This window comes from Opisthocomus hoazin, chromosome 3 (assembly GCF_030867145.1).
Source record: "Opisthocomus hoazin isolate bOpiHoa1 chromosome 3, bOpiHoa1.hap1, whole genome shotgun sequence".
Classification (NCBI taxonomy): domain Eukaryota; kingdom Metazoa; phylum Chordata; class Aves; order Opisthocomiformes; family Opisthocomidae; genus Opisthocomus; species Opisthocomus hoazin.
The window spans coordinates 71,430,151-71,449,226 of NC_134416.1; the positions used below are offsets into that span (position 1 = coordinate 71,430,151).

The 19,076-nt window shown below is 46.9% G+C and overlaps 1 protein-coding gene across 1 annotated transcript in view; it reads right to left on the reverse strand.

The window, feature by feature from the left end:
• TMEFF1 (transmembrane protein with EGF like and two follistatin like domains 1) overlaps nt 1-9,614 on the reverse strand; it is a 128,895-nt gene extending 119,281 nt beyond the window's left edge. The window contains exon 1 of the mRNA XM_075416651.1: nt 9,282-9,614. Coding sequence (XP_075272766.1) covers nt 9,282-9,516 — 235 coding nt within the window. The 5' untranslated portion in view covers nt 9,517-9,614. The remainder of the gene's footprint in view (nt 1-9,281) is intronic.
• Nucleotides 9,615-19,076: the final 9,462 nt, after the last annotated feature.

Here is a 19,076-nt window from a genome sequence, read left to right on the forward strand (position 1 = left end):
TTGGTTTAAAATTTAGAGGAAATATAGCAACTTTGGCACATGATGCTTATCTAATCCCTCCTCCTTTGTAGTCACACGTGAAAGAGTCTCTGAACAGGAAAGCAAGTAAAACTCTTGTAAGGCACAACAAACTCCTCTGTAGGCTTCAGCCTTAACCAAGGGAGCAGTTTCTCACCTGCTGCTGAAATACATGTGTGTTTATAGAAGGTTTTCTATAGACACATGCAAGTAGATGTGACAGCATGATTTCATCGGGGGCTGTGCGTTTCTTCTTCCACCACCATATGCAGTGCTCCCACGAGTTAGTAAGGGGGACTGGCTAAGCACTCCTAAAGCGGGATTGTTTGGTCAGCAGTAGGTGAACACTGAAACGTGTCGAACTCCTGAAGCTGGGTGGAAATGCGCCAGTCTGGGAAATAATCTGGGCTGGATCAGGGGTGAAGCAACTGGAGCTCCTGAAGTTGAGCATTTCGTGTTCACCTCAAACACACTACAGCACTCAGGAGCAGAATAACCAGAGTTTGCGCAGATCCAGCTCTCTGGCTCGCCCAGCTACCCCCGTTCACTCCATCTGCTTCCACACTGATCCCATGAGATTGGTGTGAGGCAGAGTGGATGGCCCAGGGCCTTTCCTTGAGGAACCCGGCTGTCGCCTGCCAGCAAGTCAGGCAGCTGGAACAAGGCTGCCTACGGAGGCTTTGTGGCCAGGGAGAGCCAGATTTCAGGAGGTTGTGGCCTCCAGACCAGACCAGAGAAGAACCATTTCCCATCCTAAGCACCCTTTTGGCTGTTTGTCAGGAACATCGTACCTGTTCTCTTCTTCAGCAGTCCCCCATAGGATGCTCTTATGATAGCACAGCGCTTTCGGCACCTTTTTAAGACATACAGGAGCACAGCAAGGTCTCAGCCTGGTAGAAACGTGCTAGGGGAGAAGCCAGCAGCTACAGAGAGAAGCCAGCTCCCTTCAGAAAAATTACTGACAGATCTGTCTTGTTCGCGATTTTCTTCTCTTTCATTTTCACATGTTTTCCTGCTGGTCTTAATTAACACTATTTTTGAAGCGTGGATGAGGATCCTGCCAGCTTGAACACGGTTATATAATGTGGGTGTTTCAAAACTGTAATTGCAACTAAATTTATTTTTATAATACTAAGTCAAAAGAGAGGTATTACAAGGATTTAATTTTATTTTGAACCAGATCCTTTAAACACTGTTGCTGCAACACATAATCTATTATCAGAAAAGTCCTGTCTTTTCAGTCCTTTGAAACTGTCTACTATAATGAGAATTTAAATTATCCTAAAATAAATCCCGATTTGCTAGTCAAATACCGCCTCCTCACAAACCGCGCTACGACCCATGAGGCAGTTTTAGAGCAACTTAAAAAAATTGAACATTGCTATCAGCATAACATTAAATTGCTCTCTTAAACAGAGACATTCACATCAGCAATATATATGCAAATGCATGCAGAGCCTGGTCAGACTCCCAGCCCACACCCAACCAGGTCTGGAGATGTAACTGGGTAGCAAGAAGAGAAGTCTTCTAGGTACTCTTCTAGCAAAGAGCTCCACCGGCATCTTGCTCCCCACTCCAAAGAAGACAAAGGTTCCCTGGTAAGAATCTTCAAGAGAAAAAACTGACTTGATATTTTTTCTTTTTGAAAACAAACCAACAAATAAATAAATTGAAGAGTGTATGACCCATAAATCCCCAAAATTTAAACAACTAATGGCACCACTAGATATCTACCTAATAACACAAGATGAAGTAATTCTGCTCTCAGATCGCCTTGAAGCCATCTGTGAACTGAATTAGAACTAAAGATACATTGTAGCTCTTCATCAAGACAAAGGGACAGATTTAAGGTTCTACAGGAAACTTTAATTTCATCAGATCACAATTTTGATTGCTGAACTTACTCCTAACCAGATTTTACCTGTATCTTCTTATCCTTTTCTGGAAGAAAAATATCGCACAAAGAAGACCCATTTTGCCAAGAAATGGTTTCATAAAATAAAATTTACTATGAATTGGTTTAGTCAAACAAGCCTTTCTCTACACACTTACGAGGTCCACAAAACACAACTCCCCTCTCTCACGCTTCTTCTCTTTCTCTTTTTATTCCTGTATTTCTAAATTGTTAGCATTTCAAGATGATCTAAGAAAAAACTACAGCAATTAGAGAGGACTATTCAGTTTACAGTGCATTATTTAATTATAATTTTATTATTATCTAAAGCTATTCTTAGGATAGAACAATTTTTTTAAGAATAATTTATAAAGAACTTCCTTGGTCTTCAGCTCGATTGAATATTACAGACTGCTAACAAAACATCAGGCTTTTACCTCACGAATGCAGACGTGTCCTCTACCTCCACTTTCGTTCCACAGCATCTGCAGGGACTTATCAAGGAGGATAAGCAATAGTCTAGAGTCAGAAAAATACATCCTTTTCCAATATCCTTGGTGGTCAGCATTTTTTCTTCCCCAAATGCTACACCTACTGTTATTCTGGGAATTACTGCCACTACCTGCTTTGTGGACCTTCGCCACAGGTCCGACCACAGGCTGGAAAAGTCACAAGCACTTTCTGTTGATGGATCAATGGTGGAACATGATAATCCCTTTATGGGAAAAGGGTGAATTGAGCCTCCTGTTGACATCTGTGGGATTCTCTGCCTTCGTACTTCTCTACTCAAAGACCTTGACCACAACTTCTCAATTTTTTAACTCCAAATAGATATTGACCTTCCCCTTTATCCAGTCTACTGTCAGTTCTAGAAGAAAACTAGCAGGCTATGAGTAGAAAATACTTTTCTTCACATTAATAGCAAGAAAAGGGCCAGACTGCTCTTAACAAAGACATTTCTTGTTCTCCCTGTAATGGGAATTATCAGAGAGGTCTTGGTACAGAAAGAATGTTTTCTTGGCAATATTTTCCACAACAAACATAGCTCCTCTTTTCCTCTTTTCAAAAAGTGATAAAGAAACTGGATTCAATCCAGTCCCTTCAGTCAAGCCTCGATTCCTCCCTCATGCTACCGGTTCCCACTAGTGACAATGACGGAGTGACACCTGGTACATGATTATTTTCTGCTATTCTGACACTTTGAATTCTATTTAATTACCTTTCGGCTCTTTAATCAGCATAAGAATCTGTACTGCAAGGACATTTCATGTCTAGGTAATTACACTACAGTGAAACAAGTATGTGCATGTTACTGTCTGAGTTTTAATATCTCTTTTTAATCATTGTTTTTACTTTTTACTTATAGTTGATTTATATTCATGCCTTACGATAGTTTCTCAAAGTGATATGTAATCTGACTGAGTCTAGATCATTTATTTCAGAAGTTCGATTGGCACAAACACATATCACAGTTTATTTGGCTTAACTGTTCTAATTCATTTATGGGACAATAAGTCATAGTATCTTAGATAAAATAACCCATTATTCCAGTCCCATACACCATTTCAGATCAAGTTTATGTATGCAAGCATAAAAAAAGATGTGTACTAAAACAGTTAGGCTAATTTACCTGAACCTATACCTCTCTTCCATCCCCTGCTTTTACGTTCTCACCAATGTGGTTTCACATCCTTAGCACTAATTGTTTTGTCCTTATGTAACTTAGAATGATACACCAAAAAAACCCTCTCAGCCACTTAATCTTCACAAAACGCATGAAGGGTGTGTCTGTTCCAGCTGATAAGCATGGATGAAAGCCAGTCTTGAGGCCACACCTCGTGCTGGTTCAGAAAGTCCCCACTGAGCCCAGGCAGAAACCAAGGCCAAGCTCCAGAGACCAGCAGTGCCTGAAGTTCATATCCTCCCAAATCCGTGTTCACATCTGCCACGTGGACTGGGCACAGGCAGGACCAAGGGAGCTACATGCTCGTGTTCAGCTCTTCCTCGTCACAGCGGGGACAGCCTGGACTCAAGCCTCAGACAACACACAAGCCTAGAGTGAGAAAGAGTGCACACAAAACTCGTTTTGGCCAACCCACTCGTAGACGCAAGTCTTCTCCTCACAGTGTAGATGTACCAGATGGGAGGAGTTTTAGACCTCCACTTATCCCAAGAAAAAATGTGAAGTCTTCAGCTACAACAGCTCATAAGTAGTAGGTAACATGCCTTAAAGTAGTGACAATTCATCCTGGTTTGCACCCTAAAACAGTAATTTGACAATAAATACAGACAGCATTTTTGAAAGTGAGCCTTCTCCTCACTGCTGATATATCTTGGATGCTTCTGAGAAACAAACACTTGCAAAGGTGACTGAATAATCATCTCCCTAGGAAACTGCTTCCTTAGGCATTTAGAGCTTGTGCCCCAAATGCTGCATTTCTAACCCTCCCATATTCTTGTTCATTTAGGTTTCTAGCACTTACAAAATTCTCATCATCTCATTCTGCCACTGTCAAACCCCTTTGGAAGGAAGCAGAGTTAGCAAAAGCAAGGGCAACGTTCAAGCAGAGACAGATTCCTGCCAAGACAAAGCATTCCAAGCACTGCCCTGCTTTGGTCTGGCCCCCGTGACCTCAGATTTTGCCATTTCCCACCATCCCCACAAGCTGTCAAGCTCTGAACAAGAGCACACCACTGGCAGCCTGCACACAAAGTGCAGAAGGTAAGTTCTTCATTTCTAGTCCTTGATCACAGTAGGTGCGAATATGCTACAAACCCCATCCCAAAATGCTACACAGATAAGACTCAAGCAGATGATTTTTTTTCTTGAAATACGTGTGCTATGTCTCTTCTGCTAGCACTGGTATCCAGCAATAGTAAGCTTTGAGATCCCTGCTACAAGTCTGGAGAACAGACTTGATGGCACAAAGTGATGGAAACAAAGAGTCCCTAACTGAATGGCCTCCACTGCACGTGAAGGATATGGGGGAACTACGACCTTCAGCAGGAGATGCTGAGCAAAAAGACTTGCAAATTCTGCGTGAGACCATGTTCGTCGATGGTGGAAAGTAGACAGCAGCAAGGACGAGATAAAAAGAGGTATTATTTTTCCATGGTGTCACGTGCATCTCCAGTAACAGTGACAGTAGCTATACTTTAAATGTACTGCTCTGCTCCCTCTTCGCATGTGTGCAGTAATCAACATTTAATGTAATTTTTCTCTTCTGTTGTTATACTACACAGACTTACGATCACGGTCCCGCATGTTCCTGCCTTATATGCATTTAAACTGGATGTCCTGTTACTCGTCTCACTCATCTTCTGTGCCCTTCCCAAGGCTTCTTCCTCTAAAACTGTGTTCACGCAAGGGAAAAAGGCATGCTTTGAAAACAAAAGCACACAATGTGGCCAGTTCTTGCCACCCTTCTCTGCCCTCTATGAGCTGCTCCCACTCTCAGCTGTGTATATTTTCTCATACTGCTTCCTTACTCCCTTCTGCTCATGTATCAGCCAACACCTGCCACTCCCATTCCTCTTCAGGACCTGCTCTTGTCGTCCAGCCTTCAGATGCCTTCGTCCCACTGATGATGTCTACCCCTCCCTTCTCATCCTACCACATTTTAAAATATGAAAACACATGAGTTTTGCTTGTGCCTGTTGTGCTCCTGTTGGCTCACCACGTTCTCTGCCTCACTTCTCTCTTTTTTCTGTTGTTTCCACATTCTCTGTTTGTCTAATTTACTCCATGAGTTCCTTCAGGGCAGAAACCGTTTCTCTAAAGCATACTGAAAGTTAAGATAATGTATATATGGTGAAGGATGGCTCCACTATAGCTTTCTCTGCTGTTCTGTCTAAAAATTTACAAGCTTTTTGATAGCTTCTGCTTCCATGCTCGATAAACAGCCCATCATAGACTCAGCCATCACCCTGTCACTGGATGGATACTTTCTTTTGTCAACCCATCCCCTTCCCTCTCCCTAATTGGTAATTTCCATCTACAAACTATTTCAGACATGTTACGATTGTGCAAAAGAAAAGCATCCATTCCCCTCAGAAGAGGAATTCTGTGAAAGAGAAGGTGTCCTTAATTTTTCCTTGACCTCATTCAATCCTCAGTAAGCAATCTCAAAACAATTTTATCTTTACCTACGTCACTCATGGAGAATTTAAGAAACCGGGGCCAGCATATGGCATATGAGACTCACAGGAGGTGTGTGGAATCGTCCCAAATGAGCACATCTTATCATCCCGTGAAGGAGCAGCAAGCTGCAAGGCTTACCACCAGAAATGTATCTCTGTCACTAAAATCCTGGGTGCGCAAATCCAAAGCAAGGCACTGAGCAATCAATCTCTCCTGTTAAGTCTGTGTACCTCTCACCGAAGCCCTCGGCGTCTGATCAGTTGCGATCAAATCACAGCCTCTGTGGCTGCCACCCGTGTGACCGGAGCGTATCTCACAGCAGAGCTTCAGCCGGACTGAAGCTGGAACTGAAGATGCCCACGCACAGTGTGTGTCCCTGGGGAGCTCCAGAGGATTAGGAGCTCACGAACTAACTACACTTTGTACTTACCTTTACACTCAGGATACTTAACAAACCCCTGCCGTTCACAGCCTTTATTAAGGACACGACTGTCTTACAGCCTGAGCAGAGCAGCAAGCATCAGGCCACCCGACTCACGGACACTCAGTGAGTACCACAAATGCTACAGAACATGACCACAGGGAACGCTGGGAATAATATAGCATCACTAAAACATCAACCTAAGATTCTCTTTTCAGAAAGAAACTCCAACTTGTTTTTTAGCCCATTCTGGGTAAAATGGGGCTGTTTCATTCTCCTAGCTTAGCAAAGTACAGACTGACAGATGAACACATACAAGTCCATAGCGTCAGTTAACTCCAGATATGTCTTCATTCTCTGTTTCCACTCTACTCGCTTGATTATATGTTCTTCCCTTGGCCAGGGATGAAGCAATTATATCATAATTTAACAAAAGACCAAACCGAAATGCATGTGCCAAAGGGGCAGAATCAACGCTGAAAAGGCTGTCTCAATTTTCATGTTGCCTGCCTGCGTCCTTCACCTTGCAACATTCTTTTGCTGTAGCAAACCCTTTCTTAAGCAGTATACTCTGGAGGAATAAAGGAAAGGAGTTCAACATTTCCTAAAAATATAACAAAAAATAAAGGCAGCTGCATAATTTAGCAATGATAAAATTTTACTTGCTTGGAAACCTTCCCCAAAAGTGTAAGCAACTGTTCCAGGGCAGTGGGTCAACCCGATGCAAATACTAAAAGGACAAAATAACAGAGGAGAGAGGAATTTTGCTTCCCCAAGTATGGAAAGTAATTTAGAGTTCAGATCTCTGAAGAAAAAGTAGTAACAGTGTGCTCATGTTTAACTCTCAGTATAAATAGCAATGTACATGGTAGCAGTCCACTGCAAAAGGTGCTAATGCCAACGTCTGGCCCCACGTGTGAGTACTGGAAACTCATCTTTTGCAGGGAGTGGTTTATCCAGTGAAAGTTAATGAAGCTGTGCAGAGGTAAGTGAGGGGAAAATCTGTCCCAGATATTAGGTGTTGATACTCTTTCAAAATTAACGCTGAGAACTGAAAGACTGCCGTTTGCACGAAACAGTTAACACAGCGCAGAATCTGACTATTGCATTTTTAAATTGAATTTTCCTTCCATATTTTTGTAGTTACGCTAAAAACAGCACCTGCCACACATACACGTACAGCACATACATTTGCTGCTGCCTGATTTTAGAACCGAATCGTTCCGAATGTCTTTGATACAGCATACGGTTCTCTAATTCCAGGTTGGAAAGCCCTTTTTCTGTGATCATTTCTAAATAACGGTATCTGTGCGTTCCACATTATCTTAGAAACTTCCTCACATATTCATCAGCCTTCCATATTTAATCCCACTGATTTATGCACACGCTGTGGTCTAATGACCCACATGTCTCTGATGGGTAAGCCGCTAACGCCAGTGACACATTAACCTATTAACCTCTCTTTAAAAATAACCATGATATTCAGACAAACAGAACGAAAAAGTCAGGCAGCAGTAAAACAGTAGCACTGTGGCATCGCACACGAACACAGCAAATGTCTAAACTGGCTCAAACGAAGAACGAACGAGCACATCAAGAGCGAATAGCAGTTAGATCTACTATATCGCAAAACCATTTTGCCACAGTTTGCTGGTCTGCGAATTTGATAGCCTGCTTCAGCAGCATTACCCATATTATAAAATGTAACGGGGAGGAAGATCGCTATTCCATGCGCTCATCCTTTGACAGCTGTTACACAGTTTCGGGCCCCTATCCTGGGAGGTAGCGAGAGCTCCTTTGGACGTGGAAATCGCCTTCCCAATCCCGCTGAAGGCAGCGGCCACGGGGACTCTGAGCGCAGGGCGAGAAACCTTCATCACCTTGGAGAAGGCACTTTGGGCTGGCCGTGGGGTGTAACCCAGCGCTCCGAAAAGGAGCCGGAGGCACCCACAGCAACCATTCGGAGAAAAAAAAGGACAAACTACCTTTTCTAAAATTGAGTTTTAGAAGAGAAGCAAGTCTTTCTAACTAATCGCAAACTTCAGATTGTATGTATTCGCTACTTTAAAAACGCCACATCCCTCTCAAGAGACGCGAAAACGCGCCGCCGCCGTGCCGAACCGACCCGTCCCCACGGGAACCGCCACACGACAGCGTAAGCCCGCGCAGGGGATGGACAGGCACCACAACGCCTTACCCCGCCACGCCACCGAAGCAGGGGAAAAATATCCCCTCCCAAAAAAAAAACCCAAGAAAGCCGCTTATCCCGCGCACGCCGCGGAGCGTTTCGCCGCCCTCGCCTCACCCAGAGGACGGGCGGAGCGGCTGCCCCGGCGCCGGGGTCGCGGCTGTGCCCGCTCGGGGACGGCGCGGCCCGTGTGAGCGCCGGAGGGGGCCGCGCCCGCGGCTGCCGCCCGGCTCGGCCCCGCCGACCGGGGACGGAGCGGCCGGGGGGGGGCCGGGGCGGGCTGCGGGGACACCCCCGCCCCGGGGCGGCCGGCGCGCACCTGCCGGCGGCGGGGGCCGGAGAGGGAGAGCGAGAGCCGAGGACGGCGGCGAACTCCTTCCCCCGGCGGGGAGACCCCGAGAGGGGAGGGGGCTCCTCCCGGTCCCGGAGAGAGAGGGGGGGTCTCCCGGCCCGCCGCACCCGGGGCCGCGGCCGGGGCGCCGCTCCTTTGTCTGCCGCCGCCCGCCGCGCCGGGCCGGGCCGGGCCGGGCCGGGAGGAGCGGGGGGGCCGCGCCGAGCCCCCCCACGTACACGCGCGGGCTGCCCGGCCGGGTGGGCGCGGGAGCCGGCGGGGCGTTACCTGAGCAGTTGATGCCTTTCCCCTTGCCGCCGCCCTGGCACTCGGCGCCGGGCAGGGGGTGCGAGGCACGGCCGGCGGGCAGCGCGGAGAGGGCGAGCACCAGGAGGGCCGAGGTGTAGCACAGCGCCAGGGGGGGTCCCGCTCGCAGGAGCGGCCGGGCGGCGGCCGGGCTCTCTCCCGGCATGGCGAGGGGCGGCCGAGGGGCAGCGGGATGGCGGCTGCAGGCCCGCAGCATCAACCGGAGCCCGCGGCGCCGCCCGGGCGGGACCGTCCTTTCTCCGCCGCTCCGGAGCGCACCTCCAGCATCCCCGCCGCGGCGGCCGCAGAGACCCGCGGCCGGAGACCCCCCGCCGCCGCCGCCGCCGCCGCCGCCGCCTGCCCCTCCGCCGCCGGGCCGCGGGCAGGGCTGGCCCCGGCGGTGCAGCGCGGCCGCCGCAGCCCGGCCGCCGGCGGGGCCGCCTTGCCCCGCGCCGCGCTCCTTTGTGCGCGGCGCCCGGCAGCGCCGCCGCTCCGCCTGCAACAAAGGGAGCGGAGCCGAGGCGGCTGCTGCTGCCGCCGCCGCGGAGGGGGGGAGGAGGAGGAGGAGGAGGAGGGAGGGAGGGAGGGAGGGAAAGGGGAGGAAGCGCACGTGATGGCAGCCCCCTCCCCCGGGAGCAGAGCGGAGGTGAGGGGCTTCTCCCCGCTCGGCGGGCAGGGCGGGAGCGCGGCGGGGCCGCCCCCGCTGGGAGCGGGCGGGGGGACCCGGCGGCGGCGTGGGGCCGGGCCGGCGGGGGGCACCGGGGCTGGCACCGGTGGGCGAGCGACAGCGGAGCCGGGTTCTGAGGGGGGGGCGAGGCAGGGGGGCCAGCGGCGCGCCGTGTGCCGTCCCGCGGGGGGGTCCGTTATTCACCGGCGAGCCGGCCGGAGTGGGGATGGGGAGGGAAGCCAAGAGACCATCTCTGCGTGAAAGAGCTGCAGGGCTTGTGGCCGGTGTTCACCGAACGGAAGCCCGGCACGCGTGGCAGAAGCATTCGTACCAATCCAAGTAACTAAGTGCGTTCACGGCGATGTGTTTTACCTTTACCGTGCTGCCGGAGTGACGCGGGGCGTTCGTTACCCAGGGTTTTCCCAGCGCCTTACGCAGAGACGCCTCAGCGGGTCAGAGGGGCCGCAGGGTGCAGGGCGCCCGGCACCTACCTTCAGCGCAGACCCTCAGCACCTTGACGCGTGGCTGAAAGCTCCGCGTGAACTGACAGCGCTGCTATCGTCCTTACGTCGGGAAAACACGGGACAAAGCTTCACATCCAACAAGAATTTTTCCCGTCTCACTTGTCACTTCCATTTCACACAGGTTGTCTAACACACAGTACAAACCATTCGTTTTTCAGGAACAAGAACTGGCCATTGCCTCGGTCTCTGTGCTGCTGCGTGCCACCGGCCTGCTGTACGGTGCGGCGCTTGGCTGAGGGGACCTGGCTTGCTCTAAGGTACAGCGCTTGTGTGAGGAGACCTTCGCGTAGTTCGTTAACCGGAGCAGTAAGGCCATAAATCCAGCGGTGAGCTTTGGGCGGGCTCAGAGGTCAGACAGGTGAAGTCAGATTGTTGGCTTTTTAAATACGAAGAGGTAAGTCCTGTGTTACCGAGACTGAGCTGGCAATGTCCAGGACACGTTCTGGTGAATGGAGTTAAACCCAGCTGGCAGCCGCTCACTAGCCCCAGGGCTCAGTTTTGGGTCCGGTCTTGTTTAACATCTTTATCAAAGATCTGGATGAGGGAATTGAGTGCTCCCTCAGTGAGTCTGCAGATGACACCAAGCTCGGCAGCAGTGTCGATCTGCTGGAGGGTAGGAAGGCTCTGCAGAGGGATCTGGACAGGCTGGGCCGATGGGCCGAGGCCAACTGTATGAGGTTCAACAAGGCAAAGTGCTTGGTCCTGCAGTTGGGTCACAACAACCCCATGCAACGCTACAGGCTTGGGGAGGAGTGGCTGGAAAGGTGCACGGAGGAAAAGGACCTGGGGGTGTTGGTCGACAGGCAGCTGAACATGAGCCAGCAGTGTGTCCAGGTGGCCAAGAAGGCCAAGGGCATCCTGGCTTGTCTCAGGAATGGTGTGGCCAGCAGGAACAGGGAGTGCTGTGTTCATTTTTGGGCCCCTCACTACAAGAAGGCCATTGAGGTGCTGGAGCGTGTCCAGAGAAGAGCAACAAGGCTGGTGAGGGGTCTGAAGAACAAGTCTTATGAGAAGCAGCTGAGGGAGCTGGGGCTGTTTAGTCTGGAGAAGAGGCTGAGGGGGTACCTTCTTGCTCTCTACAGCTACCTGAGAGGAGGTTGTAGTGAGGCGGGTCTTGGTCTCTTCTCCCAGGTACCTAGTGATAGAACGAGAGGCAATGGCCTCAAGTTGCATCAGGGGAGGTTTAGATTGGGTATTAGGAAAAATTTCTTTACTGAAAGAGTGGTCAGGCATTGGAACAGGCTGCCCAGGGAGGTGGTGGAGTCCCCATCCCTGGACGTGTTTAAAAAACATGTAGATGTGGCACATCAGGACATGGTTTAGTAGGAATGGTGGTATTGTGTGGATGGTTGGACTTGATGATCTTAGAGGTCTTTTCTAACCTATGATTCTGTGGTTCTGGCGTACAGTGTTCAACACTGGCTGCCTCTGCCAAGTAAACGTTCTTCTGTAGTTACTCGCTCCTTTTGCTAGCCGTGATGCTCGATGTCAGAAGAGCTCTGCTCCTCGGTAAGGTGAGGTACATTAACTGATGTGGAGAGTGTCCCGCTGTAACTGGGCTGCCGAGGTACATTGGCCATTTTTTAAAGCTTGCTCGGATCTGCATACCGCCATCTGGTCTGCTAAGCAGGTGAACCTTTTGGATGTTTAGGCCATGGGACTGGCACGGATCTCGTGTTTTGAAGGTAGTACTTTGCTGTTGTGGGAGCAAATACCCATATAACCCTTTCCATAAACAAATCTAGATCCATCTTACATTAAATACAGTTTTTTCCTGCACTTCTTGCTTGGAGGGCTGGGCCAGAATTGCCCCTTCCCTGCATGACAAAGTTCCTTCTAACGTCCAGCCTGAACACATTCAAGACCAGTTCATGCCCATTTGTCCTTGTGCCTACACTGTTTCAGTTAGGCGTTTCCCTTTCCCTTGCAATCAAACCTATAATACATTTATGGGCAGCAGTCATAACCACTCTCAACTTCTCTAGCCTATAAATAAGTTTTGTTAGTCTTCTCCCTTAACACAGAGCCTCTGTAACTGAGATTTTTCTGCGGTAGATACAATTTGAGTTCAGCTTTCTTCAGCATAGCTGACATGGAACGTGCAGCAGTTTTTCACAAAGTATTGCCAGTCTTTGCAAGGGAGGTAGTCTGTCCTGATTTCTTCGAAAACCACATTTTCTCATACAGCCAATTTGCTTTTCATATGACCAGATCTCACTGATGGTTCGGGGTCATGCTGTGAGTGACTAATACAGCCAACTCGTTCTATTTGCCTGTCATTTACAGTCCATAATAGAAATTCTTTTTATAAATGTCTAAGTGCATGACCTTATCTTTTCCATTATTGCATTTCATCTCGTTTCTGTTATTCCGGTCCTCAAGATTATGTAGTCATCTCTGTAGGATATTCCGAACCTCCTTTCTGTTGACAGTCCTGCCCAGTTCTTTGTCTCCAGAGCACTACCACCTTCACAATATCGAAAATGCATGTGAATTCAAGCGATTGGTCCCAGAATAAACTTTAAGAAACAGTAACAGTAACTTCTCCCAGTTTAAACACTCCCCTTCCAGGGCAGTGCATTGTCATCTGTGGTGAGTTCCCAACTGAACCTGCGGCCTTGTTTCAGTTCCCCATCTCTTTCAGCTTAACGAGGAAATCCCTCTGCGGCATCGTATGAAAGCTTTTAACAAGTCCAGACAGATTGCAAGTAACTCTCATGGGGTTTGGCTTTGGGGTTTTTGTTGTTGTTATTTTTTGACTCCCGGGATGGCTGACATGACATTTTTTTTAGCTAGAAAAGCCACGTCTGAGTTGTGCTATCTGCCTGGATGCATCTCTAGCAAGTTTTAAGTGAGTGATACAGTCATGCTTGATTGGCAAATTCACACTATGCCAGCTGGGTATTCATTCTTATTCTGTTCTCTGATATTAAAAAAAACCCTACACACTTTCCTGCCAGCTAAAGAAGCGAAGGAACTCTGAAAGAATTTGAACAAGCTGCTTCTGCAGCACAAATTGTTACAGGCAGAGGAAATGCCACACCGACAAAATGACAGATCTGGTATGTCTTTGAGATCCTGCTAAACGCTGTCACATTTGGTACCTTCCATCTTCGGCAAGGAAGTGTGACTTTATTGCAATTATACAATAATTTCACTTCTGCTCACCTCCAACTGCTCTCCTGTGAAAGCAGGAAGCTCTACAGATTGTCGAAAATTGTCCTCCTCAGTGAGTTCTTGAACACTGACTGCAGTTTTTCAGCTCACTGCTGGTGCTCACACAATTTCTGCCCTCCCTGATTTTTCTCCAGTGAAGGAAGGAAGATGCACAACCAAAGGGAAGCAGGAAACATGCAAAAGCAGTGAGAACCTGCCAGACCAGCGAGAGTGATTTCATCTGTCAGAGATCTGGATACAATACAGATACACTTAATTGTGAAAGCACTGTTTTATTTTAGAGAATGTTTGTTTCGAGAGTGAAATGGAGAACAGCAATCTGTAGTTTAGTGAAACCATTAAACTCTTGTTCGGAGCCCCCTGTGCCTCAGGCAGTAGAATCCTGCCCTTGCCAGGTGTTTCGCCAGAGAATTGTACTTATTAATCTCAACTTCCATTCTTAACCAAAAGATGTTTCTAACTCCTGTAGTTGTGAAGAAGACATAAAAAATATTAAAGCTATAAATTGGAACAGTGTTCACAGAAGCAAAGAATCACAGAAAGGCTGAGGCTGGAAGGGACCTCTGGAGGTCATCTGGTCCAAACCTCCTGCTCAAATAGAGCCACCTAGAGCCGGGTGCCCAAGACCATGACCAGATGAATTTTGAGTATCTCCAACGATGGAGACTCCACAACCTCCCTGGGCAATCTGCGGCACTGCTTGGTCACCCTCATAGTGACAAAGTGTTTCCTTGATATTCAGGGAGAACTTCCCGTTTTTCAGTTTGTGCCCATTGCCTCTTGTCCTGAATCAAAGACCTTGTTGTCTAGCCAAATCTAGAATCAGCCTCAACAAAAGCCTCAAGACACAGGAGACCTCTCGTATAAACTGTTTCACTTAAGCTACCTTATCAAAAATACTTAGTTTGTCCAACAGCTGAACTTCTTTATCTGTCCCCATTTTTTTCTGCTCATCTTCTGTGCCTAAAATCTCTACTGATGCCTGCCTAAATCTGCCACCTTCAGCATTTACAACTTGGATAATACAAATAAGGATCTTCCGTATACGATCCCACTGCATTCTGGTAACATAAAATGAGCGCAAAATCAAAACAGTCAAGAAAGGAACAGGTGGTACTGACTATGTTATTTAGTTTCATACCAAGTACACTAGCTATTAAATTTCATATTTAATTGATTCATATTAAAATTATTTTTCAGCGCCACAGAATTTCTTCTGCATTATTCCTGAGTGCTTCAGGAATCAAGTGCATGGCACAGGATTTAGAGCAAGGTCACTGTGTAGGGCATGGGAGCCTATGCAACACAGCCTGCACAGGTTTATCTTGCCACACTCACCCACCTGCCATGTCAGCATCATTTTGGAGAAGTTTTCTTGCCTGGAAGGCTCTTTGCTGAACAGAAAGAGTGTTCGGCACGGTGCTTTCTTGCTCCTTTCAGTCTAGGACTAAATACGGGGCACCAGCCTCAGATCAATACTTGCCCTCTGTTAAAGTTTCACATGTCTAACTTTTGGTCCAGAAGGTCAATCAAGTGATTCAAGTACTTAACACCTCTCCAAGCTAGGAAAAAAAACTTTAAGGCCAAACTGAATTTCTTGGGACAGTAATGAGGACAGAGTGAGTGCAAGATCTCAGGAAAGCTGAGCTCGACACTGCTGCTCTGAGGAGGTGGGAAAAGGAAGGCAGGCAGCTGCTTGTGCTCACTCTCCCCCCAGTATAACTTGGTTGTGGCTCTGGGGCAAGCAGCACGGGCCGTGGGGTGGTGGTCATTCTACTGACCCCCCGGCACCCTGATCCCCCGTGCCGCAGCGTCATCCCTTGCCAGCGCATAAAGCTGCCCCAGGGCCTCACCGGTTTTAGAGGCAGTGACACGTTCGGGGTTGTTGTTCTTGGGAAGCTGCAATCCCTTTCCCTTGTTTTGCTGTGCCACTCTGTTTTGCATCTTACACTTCACTCCTGTAGTTCTTTTCTCTGTTTGCCTCCCTTTCTTTCAATCCCTAATTTTTCAAATGTTTGTCTACATTTTTTGTCTTCCCTAATTTTCTGCTTTTCACTTTTCCATTCACCATGATGCCACATCTGTTTCTCTTCTTGCAGTTGTTTTGCCTCTGCTTTTCCAGAATATCTTTATTCAGTTGAAAGACATGACCAAAAACCCGTTTGGGTCAATGAGGATTTTTAAGAACCAGGCTAGAGATACATTTCTTCTTGTGTCTTCATAGTGACATTCCCAGTTCATCTCCCCACTAATGGCATCATGACCTTGTCCCCACACTAGCCTGCTGGCCCATACAAGTTATTGAATTTCCCATCAAAATGTCCCCATGAATCAAGAAATATTGCTGAGCCCATTTTGCTGCTGAGAAAACCGGGGCACCGAGAGAGTTCTTTTTTCCAGCGACAGCCTCAGGACGCAAAGGATTCTGTAGCCATTGCAAAACAAAATCCTCACCTTTCAAAGCCCAGTTCCAAACACATGCTTCTCCAGTGCATTGTAGTTCCTCCCAACACTAACACCTTCTGTTCACTTTTATGTGGAGCGGTGGCAGGAACAGTGGTGGAAGCTTAAGACTTTCTCAGGGCTGGCACGAATATGTTTGCCCATCTCGCATTGTCATTGCATACGTGTTCATGGTTCTCACTCATCCATTCCAAACAATTTTTCTCCTTTCTTGGCTTACATAATAAAATATAAGCTGTCATTTAGCACTTTCACATATTTAGGTCGTTTAATCTTTCCTCATTAATCATTCTTCAGCACATTAATCAGTTTGTTATAATTTTCTTGGTTTCTTCTAATTTGTTGACATCTTTCTCTTACTCAAATACTGCCAGACTCTAACCACTTACCAGTAAAAAGTGGTTTCCAGATGCTGATACATGCTTTTGTCGCTTATTGATCAGACTATTTCAATTTTTATTCGTGTGGACCCCAGCAAATCATATTTAGACTGCAGCTAATTCACAACCTAGTAACCTGTCTGCGCCTAGGTGTGCCAGGAAGGCCGCACCTTGTTCAGCTCTGCAGTTCTTCCACTGTATCTGTAAAATGATGCTGATTTTTTAATCCTGCTTTTAGCTTTTGGCATCCTCAAAGGCAAAAATACAGCATATTTCACTGAACTTGAGCTGTATTGCCCCGACAGCTCTCCGTATTCTGAATCAGATGGGTATTCTGTTTGCTTTAAGTGTAATCTTCAGTTAATGAGTACTAGGGCTCTTGCCAATTATGCCCCTTGCTTTGAGAATACCCTTCACATTGTTATCTGCAATTCTTAATCAAAATGTAAAAGCAGATTAAAGAATGACATGTTTTATGCTGCATTTAATGGTCCCTGATGACTGGTTTTAGTAGTACATTACATAGTAAAATATTCTCAAACATTTTTGTCAAGGGGGTCTGTAATTTCAATTTTATTTTGTTTTAATTTTTGCTACAGAACCACGCGAATGGATGCAGCATGCAACTTGTCAGCCCACTAAAAACATATAGTAAGGGGCTATTACTTCCCCCACTGTGACAGTGTGTAATTCAGAATTGCATAAACTTTTCTTTATTGCTGTATTGCATTGCATTTCCCAGTCTAATTTTCTCCAGCCTTCTGCTGTTCTCGTGCTCTAGTTTTGCATAACTTTTCAAAGTTCATTAACCGTTTCCATGATGCTGTACATTGATTTCTATCATTATACAGTTAGCTCTCTCAAGCATAGCCATATGCGTTGTTATCAATAGCTATATTTCTCATGCTTGTATCGTTACCAAACTGTCCAAACTTAATTTTCTTGGTTATGTTAATGATGTTTACACAAAAGAGACAGATTACATTGTTCTTTATCCACATTATATATAATGCTTATAAGCACAAAAGCAATTACATTATCATTACATTAATATATAACAATATACTTAGAAAAAAATAACTGTCAAGAAGGAGAAACAGAAAATGTATTTTTTTAGCATGCACAGTGATTGTGGCATAGAAGATAAGAATTAGGCAAGGTGCCAACTCTAACCTAATGCGTGTTCAGGTTAATGAGAGATTAGGGTCTAGAATAATGACATTCTTTAATAATAATACATTCTTATCTTGTTTTTCCACAAAAATCCAGAAAGGACTTCCAAATCTCGTGGAAGCCCAGTGTGTGTCCATTAACGTAGTAATACGCGTTTTCCAGTGGTGCGCATCGCTAAGTATTTGCAAGCCATGACTTCGAAATGGGAGGTTTATGGGATTTCCAGAACCTTGCGAAGTCTCCTTTGGTGGATAATAAAGCCAAATGAATAAATTGCCATATGAACTTGTCTAATATGATTATATTTGTGCCCAGACATATGAGACTACTAGGGATTTAGACTGTCTGGAGCATCAGCTATCTTGGTCCATGTGTTTCTGTCTGTCTGCTGGAAGTTTTTGAGATAAGAACAAGACGCATTGGGTGAGCTGTCACCATCTGATGAGTGACAGTTGGTGCACCTTGATGAGAGTGCACCTGGAAATGAGGCGCTTTTGGCCCATGAGTAATAGTGGGTTTGTAGTGAATTAGGATGATTTTTCAAATGGCTTGCCCTGCCCATTTTTTTTTTTTTTAAAGCTAGCTGAATCCAGCATTTCCCATCAATCAGTTACACAACTGTAATAAAGGTCTGAATTCAGCTTCAGTCTTTTTGACAAAATGACTTAATAAGTAGTCCCTTAATAGCAATAGTGAAATTTGTACTTGGAAAGGTAAGAGATGAAGATAACTTTTTGCAGGTAGTGCAGATCTCTTGCCTTACTGTAATTACATGGTTGGTTTGTATGCATCAGTGTCTCTTGTCCCAGCTTCCCCTCAGGAGATGTTATGCCTCTTCCCCTAGATGCGTATATTGCAATGAGCATTAATTTGCTCAAAGACCACCTGCTTCCGACCGATGAAAAGTACTTTTCATGCAAAGCCAGAGCTCCTTCTGCGGGATACTCCCGCCACAGCTCTGCTGGGTTTCGGTGGCTGGATGCTGCTCTCCAGGCTTCCCTGGCCATCAGCAGGCTGCCGGGCTTTCCTGCCTGGGGCTGCTTTGCCACTTGACTTGGGCACAGACGACTGTGTCTCAGGGCTGAAACCTCATCGCCAAGCTGCCTAAATATCTGGAGGTCCTGTTGTCTCCTGACATATCTCTGTTTCTCAGACACTTGCCTGGAGCGTGGCGGGGCTGCCTTTTCCTTTTGAGAGGCACGTGGCTGGTGTAAACGCATTCGACATACAGCATTTGCATAGGCTCTTGAAGCAGCATTGCTCTATGTTTAATGGTCAGGGTTCTTGTGCAGAAAATGCAGGCAGCATTAGGGTGCAGATTCAGTAGGTATTGGAGTATAGTATCGATTACACACTATTTTTAAATGTGGAACTTTTGCCTGTATCACAGGAT